The sequence below is a fragment of the Oryza sativa genome, chromosome 3, assembly GCF_034140825.1.
Source record: "Oryza sativa Japonica Group chromosome 3, ASM3414082v1".
Classification (NCBI taxonomy): domain Eukaryota; kingdom Viridiplantae; phylum Streptophyta; class Magnoliopsida; order Poales; family Poaceae; genus Oryza; species Oryza sativa.
This window is the reverse complement of record NC_089037.1, coordinates 16,116,453-16,139,475: the sequence shown is the minus strand read 5'-3', so window position 1 is coordinate 16,139,475 and position 23,023 is coordinate 16,116,453. Positions and strand designations below refer to the sequence as shown.

At 41.5% G+C, this 23,023-nt stretch overlaps 1 protein-coding gene, 1 long non-coding RNA gene and 1 pseudogene across 4 annotated transcripts in view; 2 read left to right on the top strand and 1 right to left on the bottom strand.

The window, feature by feature from the left end:
- LOC4333028 (serine carboxypeptidase-like 51) overlaps positions 1-23,023 on the top strand; it is a 38,422-nt gene extending 15,399 nt beyond the window's left edge. The window contains exons 1-12 of one of the 3 annotated variants that reach the window (XM_066308810.1): positions 19,235-19,442; positions 19,550-19,647; positions 19,735-19,842; positions 19,942-20,229; positions 20,312-20,379; positions 20,509-20,611; positions 20,703-20,887; positions 21,221-21,290; positions 21,414-21,464; positions 22,376-22,428; positions 22,522-22,654; positions 22,767-23,023. In XM_066308810.1, the coding sequence (XP_066164907.1) occupies positions 19,268-19,442; positions 19,550-19,647; positions 19,735-19,842; positions 19,942-20,229; positions 20,312-20,379; positions 20,509-20,611; positions 20,703-20,887; positions 21,221-21,290; positions 21,414-21,464; positions 22,376-22,428; positions 22,522-22,654; positions 22,767-22,844 (1,410 nt within the window). In that variant the 5' untranslated portion in view covers positions 19,235-19,267 and the 3' untranslated portion in view covers positions 22,845-23,023. Of the gene's footprint in view, positions 1-19,234; positions 19,443-19,549; positions 19,648-19,734; positions 19,843-19,941; positions 20,230-20,311; positions 20,380-20,508; positions 20,615-20,702; positions 20,888-21,220; positions 21,291-21,413; positions 21,465-22,375; positions 22,429-22,521; positions 22,655-22,766 lie in introns of those variants that run through there. The other 2 variants (XM_015773762.3, XM_066308809.1) reach the window with 2 other exon arrangements.
- Positions 2,156-6,579, top strand: LOC112938242 (serine carboxypeptidase-like 51; annotated as a pseudogene).
- LOC136355542 (uncharacterized) lies at positions 7,929-8,717 on the bottom strand. The gene is made up of 3 exons (XR_010739810.1): positions 8,482-8,717; positions 8,052-8,243; positions 7,929-8,005 (listed from the first exon to the last, which is right to left on the bottom strand). It is a non-coding gene; the product is annotated as an uncharacterized lncRNA (long non-coding RNA).

Here is a 23,023-nt window from a genome sequence, read left to right as displayed (position 1 = left end):
TTTGTCCACCTGCCGGCGGCGTGATTCCATCGACATGAGCAGCTTTTGCACCATTGGGATATTCCCAGGTGATTGATTCCCGTTTTTCTCTCATTCTGTATTTCTTGCAGATTGATCAAGGATTGATCTCTCTTTCTTTTTATTGCAGATCGATCAAGGTATAAGCTCCTCTCTTTCTTTTTATCGCAGATCGATCAAGGTATAAGCTAGCATGCAGGTCGCCAGCAGCGTCGTGATCCATCGGCATCGATGGCAGCGATTAGATCGATGTCCACAGCCATATTGCGCGCAGCCCATCGGCAAAGCCGAAGGCGACGACCAATCCATCGGCGAAAAGCGGTGCTGGAGACATCACAGCACCCGCTTACAGCATCGGCAACAGCGAGCCCCCTCGAAGGCTCCAACCGAATATCACGGCAGATCATCCAACGAATATATATACCAGGATTTGCCTGGTAGAAACACAAGCTTTTCTTCAGATTATAGTATCAGTATGTGCACATCAGCACATGTATCGATCTAGTTTCCTGCACATGCATCATCATCTCTTCTTAATTATACTCCATTAATCTCTTCCTGATTAGTGATTACTATATACTACTACGAGATCAACTAATTTCACATTATTTGCCAATATTACATACTACTATGAAAAGTGTGTATATATGCAATAGTTAGGAACAAACCCAACGAGTATAGTCGAGTATGGCCAGTTTTGGAAATACATGCTGCTCTTCTGAAGCTTTCAAAATTTTGGAAATACATGCCGCTCAATTTTCTGAATCTTTGAAAATGCATGTATACTGATACTTTTGCATCTCATGAATGCAGCCGGTACTCTGTACAGCTACTGTGTAAAATCAAAATAGATAACAAAGTTTCCAATTAATCATGTTGGGATTTCTGACACTTCCTTCCACTCTATGTCCATCCGGCACTGAAACATGCCGACGACGGCGATGCCGTCTTCTCTATGTATCTAGGATTGATGATTCTTGTTTTCTCATAATCTTAGTTGTAGTATCTAGTTGTATCTTTGTACTGGCTTCTTACTTTGACCGAGTACTCAATGGTTACATAAAGTTCTTGTCATCAGTATGATTACATACTGCTTGTTCTTCTAAAGCAGTATGTCTGTTTTTTTTTATATACTGTTTTTTACATCCCTGATATATTGACTGGTATATAATGTTCTTTTTAATCGCTGATGCTAGTACTACTATGTAAAAAGTAGTATATACTCATTCCAAAAAAAAATCAGTATATACTCATTCAAAAAAAATCAGTATATACTCATTCAAAAAAAAACAGTACATACTCATTCCGAGAAAAATCAGTATATACTCATTCCAAAAAAAATCAGTATATACTCACTCCGAGAAAAATCAGTATATATTCATTCGGTCGTTCCAGCGGTATATACTGCACGTACCAATAAAGAGAAATAATCACTATATACTCATTAATTCTGAAGTAAGTATATACTGCTGCTAACAAAAAGAAGTATACATTGCTACAACAAAAATATAAGCTGGTACTCCTAACTATGTACTGCTAATACATAAAAAAATAGTATATACGACCGCTCATCACTAGAAATAGTATATATACTGCGGCCTTAAAAACAGTATATATTGTTGCTAATTAGAAAATGGGGATATCCAGGTGCGTTCAAATTTGAAAGCAAATGCATGCCAACACTCTTCTTATCTGCATCAAATCCGGTGTGTAGCTATGTCACATGCATGCAGTGATTTCGAATCTAATATTTTTATCTTTTTTATGGCTAATTTAAATGCTAATAGATCATCAATTAATAAAAGGGAGTACATACACCTGAGTGTACAGAAGAGCAGAAGAGCCGTCCTATATATATATATACATACATATATACATACATACATATATATACATACATACATACATACATATATACATACATACATACATACATATATATATATACATATATATATATACATATATATATATACATATATATATATACATACATATATATATATATACATATATATATATACATATATATATATATATATATATATATATATATATATATATATATATATATATATATATATATATATATATATATACTGTTCGTGGTGAGAGACATACAGCAAATTAACTGATCATGTCCCTCTCTGTTCGTCCTCTGATATCGAATGTGATCGATCGAGCTGATGGATGGATCTTTGACAACAATGGCGCATGCAGGACCACCCGGTGGGTGTGGGCTACAGCCACGCCGACGACCGGAGCGGGCGGGCTCGCGACAACAGACGTGCAGGCAGCCGCCGACGCCACTGAGCTTGTCAAGGCCCTGGCCACCAGGATTCTTCCCGACCTCAAGAGCAGCCCGCTGTTCATCGTGGGGCAAGCGTACGGCGGCAAGCTCGCCGCCATGATCGGCGCCTCGCTTGCCAAGCCCATCCGCGCCGGTGACATCGACCTCACTCTCGGAGGTAATTCCGTAATTATGAAAGATCCCCCAACAAATTAATTAACATATGCGACAACTCTACTTTGCATGTACATTTATTTTGTGTTCGTTAACTACATCTTCTACGGACAGGCGTTGTGATCGGGAATGGCTGGATCTCGCCGGCTGATTTCTCGGTAAGCAAATATACGTACATGAACACCAGACCATCGTCTTCTTGTGAGGCCTTAACAAAAGAAATTACAATCTGTAGTAGTTCTCATCAGATCGGAAATTCCCATGAACAAAAAAAATAGCGTTTTAACATGTGGACAAGTTGATGACTACAATTTATAAATAAAATTTTCTAATTGATTTAACTCCAGTTTAATATTTTTGAATATAGAACATTTGAATTGAACTACCGTTCATTAGTTTGGACCATGGTTCATAAGATGTTCTCCACGTGTTATAGTCATCGGATGGAATATCCACCTATGTTACTATACGTCATGACCTCTAAGAGTGGATGCCGCCAGCTAATTAGAGGATAGCGATGGCACGGCGAATAATTCAGTACATATATGCATGCTTAAAAAATTAAGGCTAAGAGGCTCTCGCTATGGCCCAACCTTAGCTGGTCAGTAAATATGGATTGGATTATTTGTTCACAGTTATAGATGTATTAGTGTATAAAAATATAGATGTGGGTTCAGTACATATATGCTTACAAATTTACCACACTTCCACATATGCTCAGAACACTGTAAAATAAATAATCTTTTAATTATGCCTACAACTCATGTTCAACATGTGCTCTAGAACATTGTACAAATTTACAAGGCTATTTTCCGCATATGTTAAAGAACATTGTAAAGAAATAGTTTTCTAATTAAGATGCTCTAATTGTCATCGAACACTTGTATTCGTGGCCCACGGGTAAATTAACTAAACTTTTTGTGTCCTAAAAGAAAACCACTGCAAGAATTCCTAGAGAGATGAAAATAATGGAAATGTTATTAGCGAGTCCGGCATGGCTGGCATGAATAGGAACAGGGATCATCTGGTAGCTCATTTGGCATACCAGCGAATATTACTAGAGCAAAAAACTTCCCAGCGTATGCCAGTAGTGTAGTAATCTAGCATGTGAAGTGCCAAATCCAGAAAAAGAAATAGAAATGGTTAAGATTAACAATCCCGCTTATAATAAAATAAGTCCTGCATTCGTACTCCTTTTGGTTATATTTACTTTGGACTAGTCTCCGAATGCTAGTCCTGGGGAACTGATCATTTTCTTAGTGGCAAACAGTAAGAGACGGTTGTACATTTGTCAAATGTTCATGAATGATGAATGTAATCTTTTAGACTTTTACTGGAAGGGATACTGCGATAAGTTACTTTAAGTTTAGCTTAGTGATCAGAGTACCAATCAGGGTAACTGCGAGAGTTATGCAAAAGGGTTGTGCTCTGTCACAGCTGATCATATTCATAAGTAGTCTTCATAACACCAAACAGAGCAATAAGCATTGTTAGTTATTCTAGTGAACAAGATGTCATGGCAACAGATAACAACTAACTTTATAGGTTTATATGGTTTGACAATTCAGTTCTTGATGCATAGAGAACAATATGCTCTACTTTCACTTTCACCTTCACTTTCACTTACACAACAATGAAAAACAAATTGGGCCAGAAATCTAATGTTGGTAGTCGCTTTCATACTTTCAACTTCACTTTCACTATAGCTTTAGGTTTGGCAATTCGCTTTCACTTTATAGAGTAGTCGTGCTCTGCTCTATTCAGATATGTCTTTTTACATAGCATTTCCTCTTCCTTAGTTCCTTATAAGTAAACAATTCCGATCCACATCATGTAAATTAAACATACAAGATTCAGAACGTGGAACCATAAACTTCTGATCGATCAGAAAACAAACATACTACCGTAGCTAATGGAACTACATTGTGTGAAAAATCCGCTCAAGTACCTGGGCACGATCAAACGCATACTCAATGTTGGAGTATTGGGATGCTTTGACGTACGATATACTCCCTCCGTTTTAAAATGTTTAACGCCGTTGACTCTTTAGCACATGTTTGGCCGTTCGTCTTATTAAAAAAATTTATAAAATATGTAAAACTATATGTGTACATGAAAATATATTAAACAATGAATCAAATGATATAAAAAGATTAAATAATTACTTAAATTTTTTTAATAAGACGAATAGTCAAACACATACTAAAAAGTTAACGGCGTCAAACATTTTGAAACGGAGGGAGTAAGTATATTTCTCGATTGGTAAATAATGCAACTGCTCTGTCGACTCTTGCAGCTCACCTACGCGCGGATGTTGTCCGACGTGTCGTGGCTGGACGGCAACGCCATCGACGACGTCAACAAGTAAGTTAATTACCGCTAGCTAATTAATCTCTCGAAATACGTTGGCTCCTAGCTGGCTCTGAGTAAACTGAGCATTTGGATATCTCTAATCACATGCTCCTTCACCTTGATCTCAGGATGGCAGGGAAGGTGAAGGAGCAAACCGCGGCGGGGCAGTTCGCCACCTCGCTGCAGACATTCACGGACCTTCTGTACCTGATCGACTCCAAGAGTGATAGCGTCGTAAGTGTACTACAACCATTATTTAACTTATTAATCGCTTTTATTTCTAGTATCCACATCTCCCTTTGCTGTCGTGCGCATTACAGTAATACAAGCAATGGAAGTGCCAATGAATTACCGCAATGCAAACTGGAGTTTATATTTGTACAGGGATAGATGTTGCAGAGATTCTGCTTGCAACTGGAGTAGCTAGCACCAACAGTAGTCACTCACACACACTGGCTTCTGGTTTGCAGAACATGTTCAACTACATGACTGGCACCGGCATGGGCATGATGCTAATAACGGGCGGCAACACACCGGAAGCTGCTCGTCGCCATTGACGAGGTATCTCGGCAGGGACATCTCAACGATCATGAACGGCGTCATCAAGCGGAAGCTCAAGATAATCCCCAAGGACCTTGTGTGAGTTACCTAGCTGCTAGCTTCTGTTTTGCACTTGTCAAAATCGTATTCATTCTGCTCGCTGCTGTAATCAATTCCAACATAACTTTGTGCATATTCTGAACTTCAGGTGGCAACAGTTTTCGCTTGATGTCTACGAGGCGATGAAAAACGATTTCATGAGGCCAGCCATCAACGTGGTAAGGGAACAGATATCTCTAATGAAATGTATATGAGTTCTTCAATTCACTGGTGCTAGGCTAATTTAATTCTGCTGTTTTAGGTGGATGAACTGTTATCTCTCGGTGTCAACGTCACATTGTATAATGGACAGGTGAGTAATAATTACACTATTTCGTAGCTCTATGTACACTTACGACTGTGCAGTAAATTTTTGTGTTGTTTTAGGAATTAAATTTTGAATTATTGTAAAAAAATATTCAGTTAGATTTGTCCGGAATAAAAAAAAACAATGCCACTAGTGGCAATGAACAGCCCTAAGCCCCTAACTAGCATGGCTCAGCTCAATTGATTAATTCTAAGTGATTATTTTCGTACAATTTCTCTTACAATTTGCTGTCTGAAGCTCGACGTCCTGTGCTCATCAACTGGAACACAAGAGTGGCTGAAAAAGCTTAAGTAAGGGTTTGTCCTCTGCCCATTTTTACAAACTCAAGCTTTTTCTGCCAGAAGAATTCTCACTTTAAGCTGCATTTCAGATGGGATGGGCTGAACAACTTCTTTGGCCTATAGAGGAAACCACTGCATTTCTGCCTCCCCTACTATATTCCCAATGGCTTCGTGAAGGCACACAAAAACTTACAGCACTATTCGATCCTTCAAGCTGGACAAGCGGTAAGAATATATATATATATTGATCTGATGCGACTTGTACAAATTAAGCTAATGCGTCTAACCGTGTGTTTTTGGAATTTGTAGGTGCCGGTTGACCAACCCTGCACTGTATTGCACATGATAGGCGCTATCATGCAATCCCCAGACGTTTGATTAGTCACAAAAAGTAGAAGTACAGCCAAGCGTGATATCTTGGCCTCTAGTATCTGAAATAAGAACTTCAACTCGTGTGTGATGAACAGTAGTAGTATTACTATTAGTGTTGATTTGGATGTAACTGAATTTGGCTTGTGTTTCTTTTTTTAAGTTCACTATGAATTCGGTTTGTTCTGTTATATATTCTTGTGGTCTTGGCAAGGGCGATAATTAAGCTCGGAGCTTTGCATTGCTTTTCTACCCGTTGGGCGCTCGAGCTATAGCCATGCATCCGGCTCCCTGATGGTGATGATCCCTGCAGCTTCTCCAGCAGCTGGTGCTTAATTAATTGTTGCCGGATATGGTGGCGAATCGATCGGCGGATCGGAGGTTTGCGCCACGGCGATCGACGATGCCAAAACCTTTGTTCAGATCTAGATCTAATCAGCACAATATCGTCAAGAGGACGAGGAAAGAAACGAATTAAGAAGTTGTGTGCATGATTCGTACCTCTCTTGCTGAACCTGATCAGTGCCTCAGTGGCGATTGTTGCACACGAATCCTACTAGCACTCACTCACTTTACTCTCATGCACATGCACCACTACTCGTGGTTGCACGTACGTAGACTACTTGTAGTTGCTATGCGACAATATGGTCTATGGTCTATCAGTCTCTGTGGATGCCATGTTTATGCATCTGCATCCACATGTGTGTTGCTTTTGTTATTTGCTTTTTCTCTATTGGAATGAACACTATTGCTTTCTAGAAAGCAGTGATGATTACTTTCTATCTTGCAAAACCACTCACATTGAATCTGTGATTTGGACGTAACCCGCCAGCGAGCCGGCTGCTCCTATATATGTGTGTGCGCTCTCACAACCTCTCCTGCACCCACAGATCAGGCTCATTCTCATAGTCATTTTGTACTTGCTCATTTTTGTAACTAGAGATAGAGAAAGTAAGGTATAAGAGCTAGCTAGCGTAATACTAGCTCATTAGCAGCATCTCCTTTGTTGTTGTTCTAGTAGCTCCATTCCGTACTTGTTCTTCTTAGTTTCAACTAGACTATACTTCTTCGTTCCCACAAAAAAATCAACCTAGTATTGAAGGTAATATTTTCTAGTATAACGAATCTGGACAGGCTGTCCATATTCGTTGTAATAGGAAATGTCACCTTAATACTAGGCTGGTTTTCTTTGGTCGGAGGGAAGAAGACAGTATAGTTATACTAGGAAATGTCATTTTCAATACTAGGTTGGTTTATATGGGATGGAGAGAGCAGAGTCCAAACTACCATGGCTAACTAGCAGCTGAGTTGAATCCTCGTCGTCCTCCTCCTAATCCCAATGCTGCATGCGGCCTCGTCTGCATCAACGGTGTACGACGTGTTGGAGAAAAAAGCCCTGATCCCCCGGGCGTGAAGTCTTTCGTGCTTCACCCATGACGGCCACATGGAGGGGTTAGCCTCCCCGGTGAGTGTAACATCGTTGTTACCGTACGTCGCCGGTAAGAAATACAGGATCCATTTCGACAGCGTCGTCTTCATCGGGCCTCGTCAAGCCTGCAGGGTCCATCAGCGAGCTGAACGGCGCTAGGGTCCAGGTAACGTCGACATTGAAGGCGATCTTCCATGTCGATCGACGTACCGCTCCGGCAACAATCTCACGTTCAAGTTCGGCGACAACACTACTGCCTCTTAATTTTCCCGTCAGCGACTTCACCAACAGCCCCGCCTGCAACTGAGCTCGTCGTCTCACGTCCATGCAGCATGGCCAGATGGCCTCTTGATGATATATTTCCTCCGTTTCAAAATATTTGACACCGTTGACTTTTTAATACGTATTTAACCATTCGTCTTATTCAAAAAAATTTAAGTAATTATTTATTCTTTTCATATCATTTGATTTATTGTTAAATATACTTTCATGTACACATATAGTTTTACATATTTCATAAATTTTTTTAATAAGACGAACGGTCAAACATGTGCTAAAGAGTCAACGGTGTCAAACATTTTGAAATGGAGGGAGTATGTACTACGGCATCCAACTCGTGTCTACGTCATGTACGTGCTAGCTTATACTCCTTCCGTCCCATAAAAAGTCAACTTCTAGAGATGAACTTAGATAAGCATTTATCCAGATTCATACCTAGAAGTTATCTTATTTTTGGACGGAGGGTGTATATATATCTGCGTTTATTTTATAGATCCACTGATGTGTTAAGTAGTAAGAGGATGTATGTGTGCTAATAATTAATATATATGACTTTGTCCGTCGTCTTAAAATGATTTGGTTTTTTGTGTGCATTACGTAATTAACCTCCGTGCTTGGATAATTAAGGCAGCGCAGTTCATGTACCATATCCTAGCCTGCCTATCGGATCGATACTCCTTTCTACTATATATATGACTCGACTATATTTTTTAGGATATTATATTCTATTATCTAAATATATACTCCCTCCATTTCAAAATGTTTGACACCGTTGACTTTCTAGCACATGTTTGACCGTTCGTCTTATTCAAAAAATTTTATGAAATATGTAAAACTATATGTGTACATGAAAGTATATTTAACAATGAATCAAATGATATGAAAAGAATAAATAATTACTTAAATTTTTTGAATAGGGCGAATGTTCAAACACGTACTAAAAAGTCAACGGTGTCAAACATTTTGAAACAGAGAGAGTATATATATATAACTCGAGCTGATCAAACGAAAATTTAGATTTAGATAAAGTTTTTGATGCAACGTTAAGACTGCTGTCATTTAACGGCAAGCTTATTAGAATATTTTTTATTTATTATATAAAATATTAAAGATAGAAGTTTAACTTTTCCCAAGTTTAACAGGACAGTGTTGATTAATTTTAAGTCATGCCTTCCCCGAAAAAAAAAATTAAGTCATGCCTTTGACAAGAAAACCAAACACACATAGAGGAAGAAGTAAAAGGGAGAGATGGATCAAGCTAGTAAATTGGTTAGGGATGGCAATTTTGGCCACGGGTCCGGGTATACCCGATCCAATGGGCACGGACGTGGGTGTGATTTTTTGCCTGCCGAAACCCGTAGACATTGTGGGCAATAGCCGGGTTTCATTTTTTGCCTGTGGGTAACCCATGCCCGACCCGATACATATGTATTAGCTAATTTCGACTTATCTCTTAATTCTTATACTCCTTTCTCTTGGTTCATTTGTGATACTAACTAATAATAAGTTGTGATATAATTCAAATTATTGTTGATAACTGATAATTTGGTAAATTGTTGATTTTATTTCTCTTTGTTAAATTATATATCTTTCGAGTTATTATTCATGTGAGATCCATTGAGTACCCGCCAGGTATACCCGTGCCCGTCGGGCATGGGTACGGGTACAGAGTTTTGCCCGCTAACTCTAGTGGGTAGGGTTTGGGCGGGCGACGACGGGCATGGGTTCGGGCATGGTTTTGCTCTACCCGTGCCCGACCTAACCCATTGCCATCCCTAAAATTGGTTTATCTCCTCGCATGCATAGAATCAGGCCGGGGCCTCCCCCGATCTCTATCGCCGTATATTGGCACTGGCCATAGTGACGAGCTAGCACTACTACGGAACCAGTCATCCATAAAGGGCCGAGACCCTCATATGTGTCGGAAAAGTTGTCAATGATTATTGGTCACTGATGTGAAATCCACATTCACATTCACTTACATTTCACATACACATATATACATTTTACATTCACATATTGAACCGACATTATTATCACATTTCACATTCAAATTCACCAATTTATTACCTTTTCTCATTACCAAAACGTTGAAGCATCTTCTAGTGACAACCATGCATATTAACCGCGACCTGTGAAATAAGTATGCAAAATGCGAAAGAAGTTATAAATATATTACTTACTAATATAAATGTTGACAAGCGTACATAGATAAAATAAACATAATCAAATAGTAATTGTTTTCCAACATTAAAAGTGACTTAATCATATTTTTCACACAAATATGATTAACTGATCTACGATAAATCATCTAGTACGGTAGGTGCCCTTCAAAGATATAATTTCTTGTAGGGTAAAGTCAGCCAATTCTTCTCTAATATTGGCGAAGTTGTGCTCTGGAGTGTTGAAAAAAACATTCTGAAAGAGAGGCGTCAAGTTAATACATATCTTACTGTCACACCCTGATAAATCCATCCCGAATTAAAAATAACTTTTTAAAAGGAATAATAGAAATTTATTAAAAGTCTAAAAGAAATCTCAAACACTAAAATAAATCCAAGAAAAATTCGAATTGGGCTTGGAGTATTTTCTTAAATTCTCCATGCTCTAAATTGGTTTCACAATTTTCACTTGAATTTTCATAGCATAATAAAAATAATTTAAATGCAAAAAGACCAAATTCATAGTGAATTAAAATGAAAAATCTAAAAATAATTCTCTCCTTCTCTTTGGGCCATTTTCGGCCCAAAGTACTCCTCTCCCTCAGCCCGTGGGCGAAGTCTGCTCTTTCTCCTCCCTCCTCCTCCTCTCTCCCCCGGCCCATCCTTTTCATCAAGCTGGCCCACCCTCCTTCCCTCTCCCCCTTGGGCCGCCTCGGCCCAGGTCCTCACCTCCTCGCTCGGGCGTGGCCCAGCCGGCCAGGGAGGAGGCGTCGTCGTCTTCCTCCAGCCGCCGCCTGTTCATCTCTCACTGCCAAACTCAAGCGCCGCCGGCATGCCGATCTCAATAGAATACCAAAAATCGGTTCCTCTCCTTCTCCTCATCAATTCCCCCGCGTTTTCCCCTCTTAATTTGGCCTTGAATCGTCGAATTTAATCTCCGGTGAACCGCCGCCATTGATGGCCGACGCCCCCACCGTCTCCGGCGTCGTTCTCCTTCCCCGGCGCCTTTCCTCCTCCCCAAGCTGCTATAAAAGAGAGTCCGACCCCCTCCTCTCTTCCTAGCCGCCGCGCCGCCTTCTTCTCGCACCGCGGCCGTCGCGCAACTCCGGCGGCCCCTCGCCGGTGGTCGGGACCTCCTCGGAGCCCGGCGTCGCCACCATCCGCTTTGCAACAACCTCCTCTTCCCCGGCCTCGCCTCCGTTTCTCCTGGAGACCGCCGGAAACTCGTCCTTGTTGGTGAGCAGCGGTGACATCGCCATCATCCTCGTCCTCCGGCAACCCTCCCTACTCGCCGGAGCACTGCCTCGCTGCGCCGTCGCTGCTGTCCGCTGCACCTCGGCGTCTTCATCCTCGGTCACGTCTCCTCACTGCCCGAAGACCCCAGGAACACCCACCCAGGGTTTACGATTCTAACGAAATCCGCCCGGATTTCATGAAATTTCGACGTTTCGACGAGGCTCGAAAGTAGAAACCGTCTGAGATTTCGAGAAGTTTCATCCAAATTCAAATTTGAATTGATAAAAAAAGAAAAAAAATAAAATAAAATCTTATAAATACTATGATATTCATAATACCTATTGGGAAATAATTTTTTGAAAAAAATATGTATTGTGTGTATTTACTGAAACCTACATCAGGAAAGAAAAGAATAAAGAATTAAAAAAAGGAAAACAAATCACTGATCAAAATTTCGATGATTTCGATCGGAATTTCGCCAAAACCGACCGGTTTTGATAACTTGTCGGCAAACTCAGAGAATTTGTATTCAAATTTTGGTTTATAAAATTTGTTCGGAATTTACCGATTTTCCACCGAATTTCGCGAAATTCCGAATTCCACCAGCGCCCAAAACGGAAGGGCCTGTCGGAATCGTAAACCCTGCACCCACCCCAACACCATCGCCTTCCTCCGGTCGTTGTTCCCGCCATGACGAAGAGTTGCCCATCATCATCATCTTCGAGTCCGCAGCGCCAAGCCCGTCGTCCTCCGCCTCTTTGCCAAGCCTGAAGATCGCCGAAGCCATCCCCTCGTCGTCGGCCCATTCATCATCCTCCTCCATTCGTCGTCGTCGCGCCAAGGTCGTCAATGCCTCAACGGTCACTGCCGTTGTTCCCTCGCCGCGCCGTGCCCGTGGTGAGAACCCACCCCTTGCTGCCCTCTCCTCGTCTTCCCCATGGCCGCCACATGGTTCCCTACATGTGCAGCCCGAGTTGTATTCCTGTGAGGCCCGCTTGTCAGCCTCTTATTTCGGTTGACACGTAGGGTCTCCCTTCATCCTTCCCATGGATAGTCTCTTTGGACCTGGTCCATGGTGAACTAGCCGTCTGACTCTTGGGTCCCGGTTGCTAGTTGCTCGATCCTTTCTCTCTCGAGCGATATTACATTAATTTAACGATACAATAATAATTAAACAACTCGGAAATATCCATTTTAATTGCAACTAAAATTTGGATGGTCGTTTCTCGGCCATACGAGCTCTTAATTGACGCTTTTATATTGTTTAATTTATGATATAACTTAAAGAACCTGTGTTTGTTGTTTTTATGTGTTGTTATTGTTTCTTTTTTAGAGTTGTAGCCCTGTTTTGTTGTTCGTGTAGTTGCCGTCGTTTCTGAAGTTCCTGAAGTGCATATCAAGTCATCAGAAGACCTTCTCTTCGAGCAAGGCAAATCATACCATATTCCTTGAACATATTGTATTCCATTATTGCAAAAACTACGTTGTTTCACTTCTATATGCACCGCTTTTATAAATTACATGGAACTCACTATTGCTTATTTAATAGTTAATATTTCTATTATTCTCGTTATATAGTCATGTTGTTGAATTGCTACCCATGCTCTTGTCAGCCTTAGTAAAATGATAAAATGACTAGTATGGCTATGTATATGATGGATTTACTATTGCTTTAGGTTGGGCTTATATATACTTAGATCCAACATAAAACCTCTTTTTATAAATTAGACCGTGGGTGACAACTAAAATATGCAAGAACGATGATTAGGTGGTTGGTTGAGCCTGGACATATGGGAATCTCATTCAAACTCTCTAAACATGTTTTTGGTGGGGCGCGACATGCATGGTTTTGTTAGAAGCACCTCGGCCACTATAAGGACTGGTCTTCGGGCCTCTGTTGTGAAGTATAACAGTGCAACCACAAGTCTAATGGGTAAGGCCTGACTAAATCATCTCAAAACAAAGGCCATCGATATGATAGGTCTGGGGCCAGGGGAGGCCGACTTTGACCTGGCGCATGAGGGGGCCGGTCTCGTCCCGAGGAATCCGGCAACCTTTACCTTGTCGGGGTCCGGAGGGCGGCGAAACCTTAGCGGGTCTTTCTATTTTGGGTTAAGCTAGGTGGATGGTCTTGTCACGATCTTGACTTTTTGGTACCTTTTCGGTATCGCGATGCATGGCTAACATGAAGTCAAGTATTGTGTCTTGTGGGTAAACATGTACACCTCTGATCAGAGTAAAACTATTCGAATAGCCGCGCCCTCAGTTATGGGCAAGCCTAGCAATGTATCCAAGTTAATTTTTTTCTTCTAAGTGAAGGATGGAATTCATGGAACTTTGGACAGGTGATTAACCTAGGTTTAAGACCGGTATGCGTGGGTTCGCAACCGTGATAATATTGCTTAGAAATAGGACCGAGTTGAAACTATGCTTTAAAAACATTAAAATATTGCCCTATTATGCCAACTCTTTGTTCCCCTTTGCATTATAATTCATTTCCTGACATGGCTTGCTGAGTACCGTGGTTATAACCATTCTTGCTCAATCTTTTCCCCCTCTAATCAAAGAAGTTGTTTGAAGAAGAAGTCATAGGTGGAGTCCTGGCTTATACCCCAGTTGAGCGCCTGTGATGATGGAGCCGTAGGCCCGCTAGTCCACTGGTGTTATTCTTTTGTTGCTAGGCCTAATGTGCCGTTGTAATAATGTAAATACTATCATGTTAATTAATAAATATCTGTCTTTTGTATCAAGTTTGTTGTGGTGTACCCCCGGCTTTTCCTGGAACGGGGATTAATACACTAGCATTCGGGAAAGGTATTTTCCGGGCATGACACATACGCAAACCTATTTTTAGGTGAAATACTAATTGCCGGATTATAAACCCATGAACCTCACGATCCAAGGAGGTCACTTTTGTAGTGAGAACCTTCATGCGATGACATACATGAAATCCGCAGGTTTCGCTGGATTGTTGCTTGCATTTGTAGCTATCATGGTGAGCCGCTAGAACAAAATTCGGCAACCTCGGCACCTGCGTCCACTCATACGACAGCGTCGGTATCAGGGAATACTGGCGCTACCTCGGGGGCCACTGGCTCGTTCTCGGGGTCTGCGCAGCAGAAGGAGCAGCAGGCACTGATGCTCTAGTCCAGGGGGAGCACATGGCACCGGCGACCCCACAAAGCACGTCGTTTGTGTCTCCGACCACGACTGCGCATGATGAGGCGTGAAGTTCGACAGCGGTCGACTAGGCGACAGCTGAAGCAGGCAGTCGATCAGAGTCGACGCAAGTGATAGCTGCATCGACTAGACTCAGAACACGTCTCCAAAGTAGGATTAGAAAAGAAAAGGTATACATTGATGTTATGTTAAATGGATTAATTTTACATCTTCTGGTGAACCATGGAGTTTAGAAGAGGCAGTAAATGATAAACATTGGAAGGAGGCCATGGATGCAGAATACATGGCGCTAATGGAGAACAAAACCTAGCATTTGGTTCCTCCTCAAAAAAGAAGGAATGTCATAGATTGTAAATGGGTGTACAAAATGAAAAGAAAGGCAGACGGCGGTGGCCTAGACAGGTATAAAGCTCGACTGGTTGCAAAGGGCTTCAAACAAAGGTATGAAATTGATTATGAAGACACTTTCAATCCAATTGTTAAAGCTGCCACAATCAGGATAGTTTTGTCTCTTGCTGTTTCTAAAGGTTGGAGTCTTAGACAGCTAGATGTTAAAAATGTTTTCCTTCATGGAGTTTTAGAAGAGGAAGTTTACATGAATCAACCACCAGGGTATGAAAAGAAAAGTTTGTATAATTATGTCTGTAAACTGGATAAAGATCTTTATGGACTGAAACATGCACCTCGAGCTTGGTATTCTAGGTTGAGTGCTAAATAATTGATCTAGGATCTATGTCCTCGAAGGCAAACACGTCACTGATCTTTTATAAGAAAGGACATGTTTCTATATTCCTTTTGATATATGTTGATGATATTATTGTAGCTAGTTCTACACTAGATGCAACTTCAGCACTCTTGCAGGAACTAAGTAAGGATTTTGCATTGAAAGATCTTGGTGACCTACATTACTTCTTGGATATTGAGGTTCACAAAGTAAGAAATGCCATTCTGTTGAGTCAAGAGAAGTATGCATCAGATCTGCTATGGTGAGTTGGTATGCATGAATGTAAACCAGATAGTACTCCTCTATCAACTTCAGAAAAACTTTCAGTAAATGAAGGAGCATTACTTGGGCCTCAGGATTCAACTCAATATAGGAGTGTAGTTGATGCTTTACAATACTTAACACTGACCAGACTAGATACTCTTTTTCAATAAATAAGGCATGTCAATTTTTACATGCTCCAACTTCAACTACTGGGCAGTTGTTAAGAGGATATTAAGATATGTTAAGTATACGGTTAATATGGGCCTAAGGTTTAGTAGAGCATCTTCTTTACTTGTCAATGGTTTTTCAGATGTATATTGGGCAGGGTCTCCAGATGATAGAAGATCCATATGAGGTTTTGTTGTATTCTTGGGACCTAATCTAGTGTCATGGAATGCCAAAAAAAACAAGCAATAGTATCAAGGTCAAGCACTGAAGCTGAATATAAAGCGTTAGCCAATGCAACGGCAGAAATCATGTGGATATAGATGCTGCTACAGGAATTGGGAGTGGAGTCACCTCGAGCAGCTAAATTATGGTGTGATAATCTTGGAGCTAAGTATCTTTCTGCTAATCCAATCTTTCATTCCTGTACAAAACATATAGAAGTTGATTTTCATTTTGTGAGAGAAAGGGTAGCTAGAAAGTTACTTGAGATTGCATATATATCTACTAAAGATCAAGTTGCAGATGGCTTTACAAAGGCTATACCTGTGAGGCAATTAAAGATGTTCAAGAACAATCTTAATCTAGAAAGAGTTAAGATTGAGGAGTGTTAGGCCCTTTTGTTTAGGCTTATAAGCCAACTTATAAGTCGAAAAGTCTAAACCTAAACAAATAAGCAGCTTTTCCATTTAGCTTTTTTGAAGCCATAAGCCACTCTAACACTATTAAGCCAAAAGCTAGGTTGGAGAAACTTTTTTGGCTTATGTGAGGTAGATGTATGACTCAACTACTAAACTTAAGACATTAAATCTACCGGCTTATAAATCATATAAGCCAATAAGCTGACTTAAAAGTCTAGGCCAATAAGTTTAAGCCTAAACAAAGAGGGCCTTAGATAGACTATAATTCTCTTATCATCTCATCTATGGAGATATGCATGGATGGTTGTTGGTTCGGATAGACAGAAGATAGGAATCTAATCCCTTGTAATCAGGATCCCGAACCAACATCACCTCATGCATATATATTTGTAAGCAGGCTCGCATCTGAGTTTTATAATGATCAGTAGCATAATCCAATCTATAGCCAGTTAGATAAATCCCTATGTATTTAACAAATAAATAAACATAAAGTAGCCTCCAAATTTATTACTTCTTACTTTTCATATTATAAGTCGTTGGGTAAAAATCAAACTACTCTAAGTTTGACCAAGTTTGTAGATAAATATAGCAATATTTACAACAGCAAAGTAGTTTTATTAAATTTGTAATTGAATATATTTTTATAATATATTTATCTTGGGTTGAAAATGTTACTGCTTTTTTCTACAAACTTTATTAAACTTGAAGCAATTTAACTTTGACCAAAATAAAAATGAACTTATACTCTGAAACAGAGGAGTATCATGCCTGTAGTTTCTTGACTTGATTCAAAGATTGTACCAAAAAAAAAAGATGAGTAAAACGACAACGATACATGTTGATTCATGTTTGCACGTACAAAGAGAGTTAATTCAGAACTACTCAAATGTAAACCGTCACACAATGATGATACTAAACTATTAGGAGATCTGCAAATTCTGTAGACCCTTCTTCCAACATGCTGATATTGATGTATATAACAGCAACATCTTCTAGACAATTGTACTATTCGGACCACAAAGTTAAAGTTGGACATACCCACCCCAAGTTCATTTGTGTGGTAGGATATAATTCAAAATACTCAGAATGTAAATTGGGTACTAAAACTGAACTTATCTTGCAGCCGCAAGTTGTGGAGATGCCTGTTGACCAGCCATGCACTGCACTCAGCATTATCAGCAGCATAATACGGTCACCAGTTGAGTAAGCAAACAGCACAGCAGATGAGAAGTGTAGTTTACACAATTACCTGCTCTAGGAAAAGGAAAAGATATAGTTGCATGAATACAGCTTGGTGTTTTTTTTTGTCAAAAGAATGTTTTTCTTTTTTTTTTACTAAGGTGGTTGTAACCACACCAAGGATACCACTGAGTTTGGAAGAAATGGTCTGTGATAATTAGACATTTCTGCTATACATACTGAGCGAAAAACTTGACTCGTGCCTGGTCTGGCTAAGCTTCAATTAATGGCAGTTGAATTGAATATTGAGCTTGTTTAGTTTGGAGCCAGTTTTTGCCCAGCCAAAATTTTGGTAGTTCCTCAGCTCTACCTCAGTTGTATCTGAACTCGACAAGTTTTGGTTTTGTATAGACAGAACTGAGGCAGAACTTTGACTAAAGCCTGAACTTGGTTTATCATCTACGGAAGCAAGCAAGAGCTGAAGCGTCCTCAAGAACCTGAAATCCAGTGTCCTCATCTGACAGCCAAACCACGCATACATACATCCTGCAGCTGTGAAGCACCATACATGTCATCTGCACTGGACCCCTGCGCGATTTCAGGCGCGTGCTCTTCACTCTGCCCATACCCTCTCTGAACTGAAGAACACATGCCTTTGCCGAGAGCTGAATGTGCTGCTGCTGAACCTGAATATATGAATCGTGCGCCGCAGAACAAGGCCAGCTGCATGCACGGACAAAGCCACCCCTGCACTGCACCCAGCACCGTCAAGTGGTGTTGCGTGTGTTTCAGCTCAAGCTCGGACTCGGAGACTTCGTCATGGAGCCCCTGCTGTTCTTGTCCATTGTTTTAGCTATATATGCTCTTGCTGCAAGTTACCAAATAGTATATGAGATTATCCTACTGACAAGTTTGTAGTTGTTTCTGCGTTTTTTATTCTTCCCGGCTATACTATAGCTTATGTTCCGTGGTCATCCATGGATACAAGAGGCTACAGTTTTATATGGACAAAAACTAGGACAATCACAAGTGCTGAGTTGTTCCTATGATCCTATCAGAGTATCCATGCAGTTTGGATGGTTCTAACAACCGTTACGAACATTTCAAAAAATAGAAAACGTTACGAACACATTCCTATGCACATGAGGTTGTATATTGTTGAATGAATTGATTTGTTGTGTAACTAACATAGTGTGAGGTCGTGTAAAAAAAAAAGACATAGTGTGAGGTCAGGGATTTATAAAAAAAAAAGAAACTAGGTTTGGAGGAAGAGACATCCATCCAAACAATTCTTAAAAAGAAATTATGAGCGTATTGGGGATTGTACACAGGATCTCAGGATAAACCACACATCATGTGCTTACTGTCACTAGTATGTGTGTGGTGTATGTATACGTCTGTGTTGTAATCGTATGAAAATAATAATATGTGGGGTTATTTTTTCCCCTCAAATTAATGGGTTAGCCGACTAATTACGAAATGACACGTGTCAAGTTACAAACATTGTTCAGTTGTTGCGTAAATTGTTCTAGATAGGATGCCTGTTTATACCATTTCATGCACCGCCGCGAGTTCGCGCTCTTTCTGCTGTATCTGAAGATGGACACACACGCTCTTCCTCTGCTCTGCATCCTCTGCCTCATCACCCTTCTTCAGCTCGACGGCGGCGCTGCCATCTCCGGCGGCACCAACGACGGCTCCGAGCGCTGGGGATACGTCCAAGTCCGGCCAAGTACGCAACGCAACACCCGCGACGCTCTACCCTACCCTACCCTATCCTCTGCTGCTGTGACTCGACTGACTCTTATCATCTTCCTCGACGCGCCGCCGCCGTCGCAGAGGCGCACCTGTTCTGGTGGTACTACAGGAGCCCGCAGCGGGTGTCGTCGCCGGGGGGGAAGCCATGGCCGACCATCCTCTGGCTGCAAGGCGGCCCGGTACACACTTCTCTTCACCTGAATTCTAATCATGTTTGAGCTCAAGAACGCTAATCGATCATGTCGTCGTCGTCGGAGGAGGAGCAGGGAGCGTCGGGCGTCGGGCTCGGCAACTTCCTGGAGGTCGGCCCGCTGGACGGCGACCTGAAGCCGCGCGGCTCGACGTGGCTGCAGAAGGCCGACCTCATCTTCGTGGTCAGGAACACGAACTCCTCGTCGTCGCCATGCTTTCTCTCGATCTCCAACCTCTCTGCTAAATTATCATGGCTGAAGCTGAAGCTCTACGCTCTGCAGGACAACCCGGTGGGGACAGGATACAGCTACGTGGAGGACGACGCGCTGCTCGTCACGACGGACGGCGAGGCGGCGGCGGACCTGGCGGCGCTGCTCAGGGCGCTCGCCGCCAAGGAGATACCCACCCTGCAGAGCAGCCCGCTGTTCCTCGTCGCCGAGTCCTACGGCGGCAAGTACGCCGCCACGCTCGGCGTCTCCCTCGCCCGGGCCATCCGCGCCGGCGGCCTCAAGCTCACGCTCGCCGGCGTGGCGCTCGGCGACAGCTGGATCTCGCCGGAGGATTTCGCGGTCAGTGTCACTCCCTCGCTCTCGCCACTGATCCATTCATGATCGATCTCTCACTCGTCGACAACCATGGCGATCGATGCAGCTGTCGTACGGGCCGCTTCTGCGGCAGGTGTCGAGGCTGGACAGCAATGGCGCCGACAGCGCGAGCAAGTTAGCTTCTGTTCTCGACCAAACATGCATTCTCTCATTCTCTGCGTCGCCATGGCTGCATGACAAGAGCTTCACTTCACTTGACTGACTTCTCTTAAACCCATCTCCAATTGTTCATCGATCGATCAGGAAAGCACAGGTGGTGAAGCAGCGCATCGCATCGGGGCAGTGGAAGCTGGCGCAGTACGCGCTGAGCAGCATGCTCACCTCGATCGTCGCCAGCAGCGGCCACGTGGTAATATAATCTTGAAATTTTCTTCTTCTTCTACCTCGTAATCTGTCCATGAATTTGTTCGTCGTCGATGGTTGTGGTCTGCTTCTAGGACGTGTACAACTTCCTGCTCGACACCGGGATGGACCCGGTCGCCGCCGGCGCTGCTCCGGCGAGGAGCTTCCCGCCGGCGTACTCGGCGTACCTGGACAGCAAGCTGTCCGTCGGAGACTCCATTCGAAGCGTCATGAATGGAGCCATCAAGGAGAAGCTCAAGATCATCCCTAAAGACGTTGTGTGAGTGAGCTTCTTCACTGTTTTTACCACCCCTGATTTTGTTTTTGCCGGACAGAAATTAAACCACGTCTGAAACTTTGGTGATCACTGATCAGAACTCAGAAACCATGAGGTAAAATTCAGTGATCATTGATTAGAACTCGAAGCTGTCATACATGATATGATAGGAATCAGCTCACTGCCTGAAAAACTGCAAATTCGTGAATATGTCCTTTCTCTGAGATAGTCTAAATTCTTCACATCAGAATGTGTCTGGTGGATACGAACAAGATGTTCAGAAAATATACCTTTCATCAGTAGTTCATAGCGTTGCCTGTTCTTGATGATGTGCAGATGGGAGGAGCAGTCCTACACGGTCTACAATGCGCTGATCAATGACTTCATGAAGCCGAGAATTCAGGAGGTGAACCGAACTAGAACCAGATCGCAAATGATGCGTTTCTGGGATTAATTCTTCCTTCGTAAAACTGAAACTTCTTCTGAGATTGCCAGTATCATGATAATTATGCATTGTCATCTCCTGCAGGTCGATGAGCTCCTGTCGTATGGCGTCAATGTGACGGTGTACAATGGACAGGTTAGCTATACAAAACATTATTTTCCATGTGCAACTATTGTTAGTATACTGCACTCGAAACTAGTTCCATAACATTATCAATGAACTTCCATTATGTTACTTAGAATCATACAAGGAAGAGTTAGCCATTAAAAAAAGTGTAACAAAAGAGTATAAAAGGGAGTAACTTCTGAACTCAGAGACGTTAGACTTAGGACTTCTATCCTCTTTGAGTCCGTCCAAAATATGCTGATATTATAGTGAGGCTGTTCCTGAATCACTTTCAAGTTTGAGCAAAGGAAGGAAGCTGCACATGGTTTGCTGCTTCGGTTCAACTTTCTAGTGTCGATGAGCTGCTTCTCCTCGTCCGTTTCTTGGGCCTCGTTTGGAATCTAGCCATGGCGTGACATCTTCTTCAGGCCATGACAATGCCTGGATACAGGCGTCTGCTTTCTGATACCATACCATACTTTTATTTTTCTTTATTTTCTCCTCTCTTTTTTTTGTGAAATGTAATCCATGCGTTAGACTTGCATGGGAGATTGGCTCTTCTGCTGCTTCGTCATGCCGTGAACAACCAGAAGATAATGCTTAGTACTAGACAAATAATAATAATAATAATAATAATAATAATAATAATAATAATAATAATAATAATAATAATAATAATAATAATAATAATAATAATAATTGTTTGGTTAAACAAAGGTAGCAACAATGATAAGTATCAGTAGAACAATGTGTTTAGGGATGATATTGACAAAATGTTTTCAGTGGATTAATTGGTCATGAGTCCTGACTTGCAAAATTATAATTATTATAGGAAAATATAAATTTGATTAGAACAATGCATTGTTACCACTTGTGGCTCGGAATCACCCCAAGCTGTTATTTCAAGTACTAAATTCAGTATAATTTTCTTCTGTCTGAAGCTCGATGTGATCTGCTCAACGGTTGGTGCAGAAGCATGGGTTCAGAAGCTCAAGTAAGAGTTTTGGTTTCCATTGACCCTTTTGCCAGTTTTTCTCCAAGAAATATAGAAATGTGTCTAAGCTCCTCACTTGATCATTTCTTTCAGATGGGATGGGCTGAAGAACTTCTTGAGATTGCCAAGGCAGCCTCTACATTGTGGCTCTAGTGAAGTCACAAAGGGCTTTGTCAGATCCTACAAAAACCTGCATTTCTACTGGATCCTTGGAGCTGGCCATTTTGTAAGCATTCTTTTGAAAAAAAAAAGTTATTAGACCTTTTATGTTTTGTGTGCTAATTGAAAACTGCACCAATCTGGACTGTAAAATATGAGTGTACACATTTTTTATGCAGGTACCTGTTGATCAGCCCTGCATTGCTCTTGACATGATTGGTAGCATAACGCAATCTTCAGTTCAGTCTCATCCATAGAAGTGGGTCAATACAAAGGATGGAAAGGAAAGAAACTAAACCTAGTTTGCTTTTCATAAGCATATACGAAGGTCTGTTACGTAGAAGCCAATTGCATTGACAGTATTAGCTGGGCATTTTTCTTTGTTATTATAACATTCTGAGTTTACATCATAAATCAAAGAATATGATTATGTCTA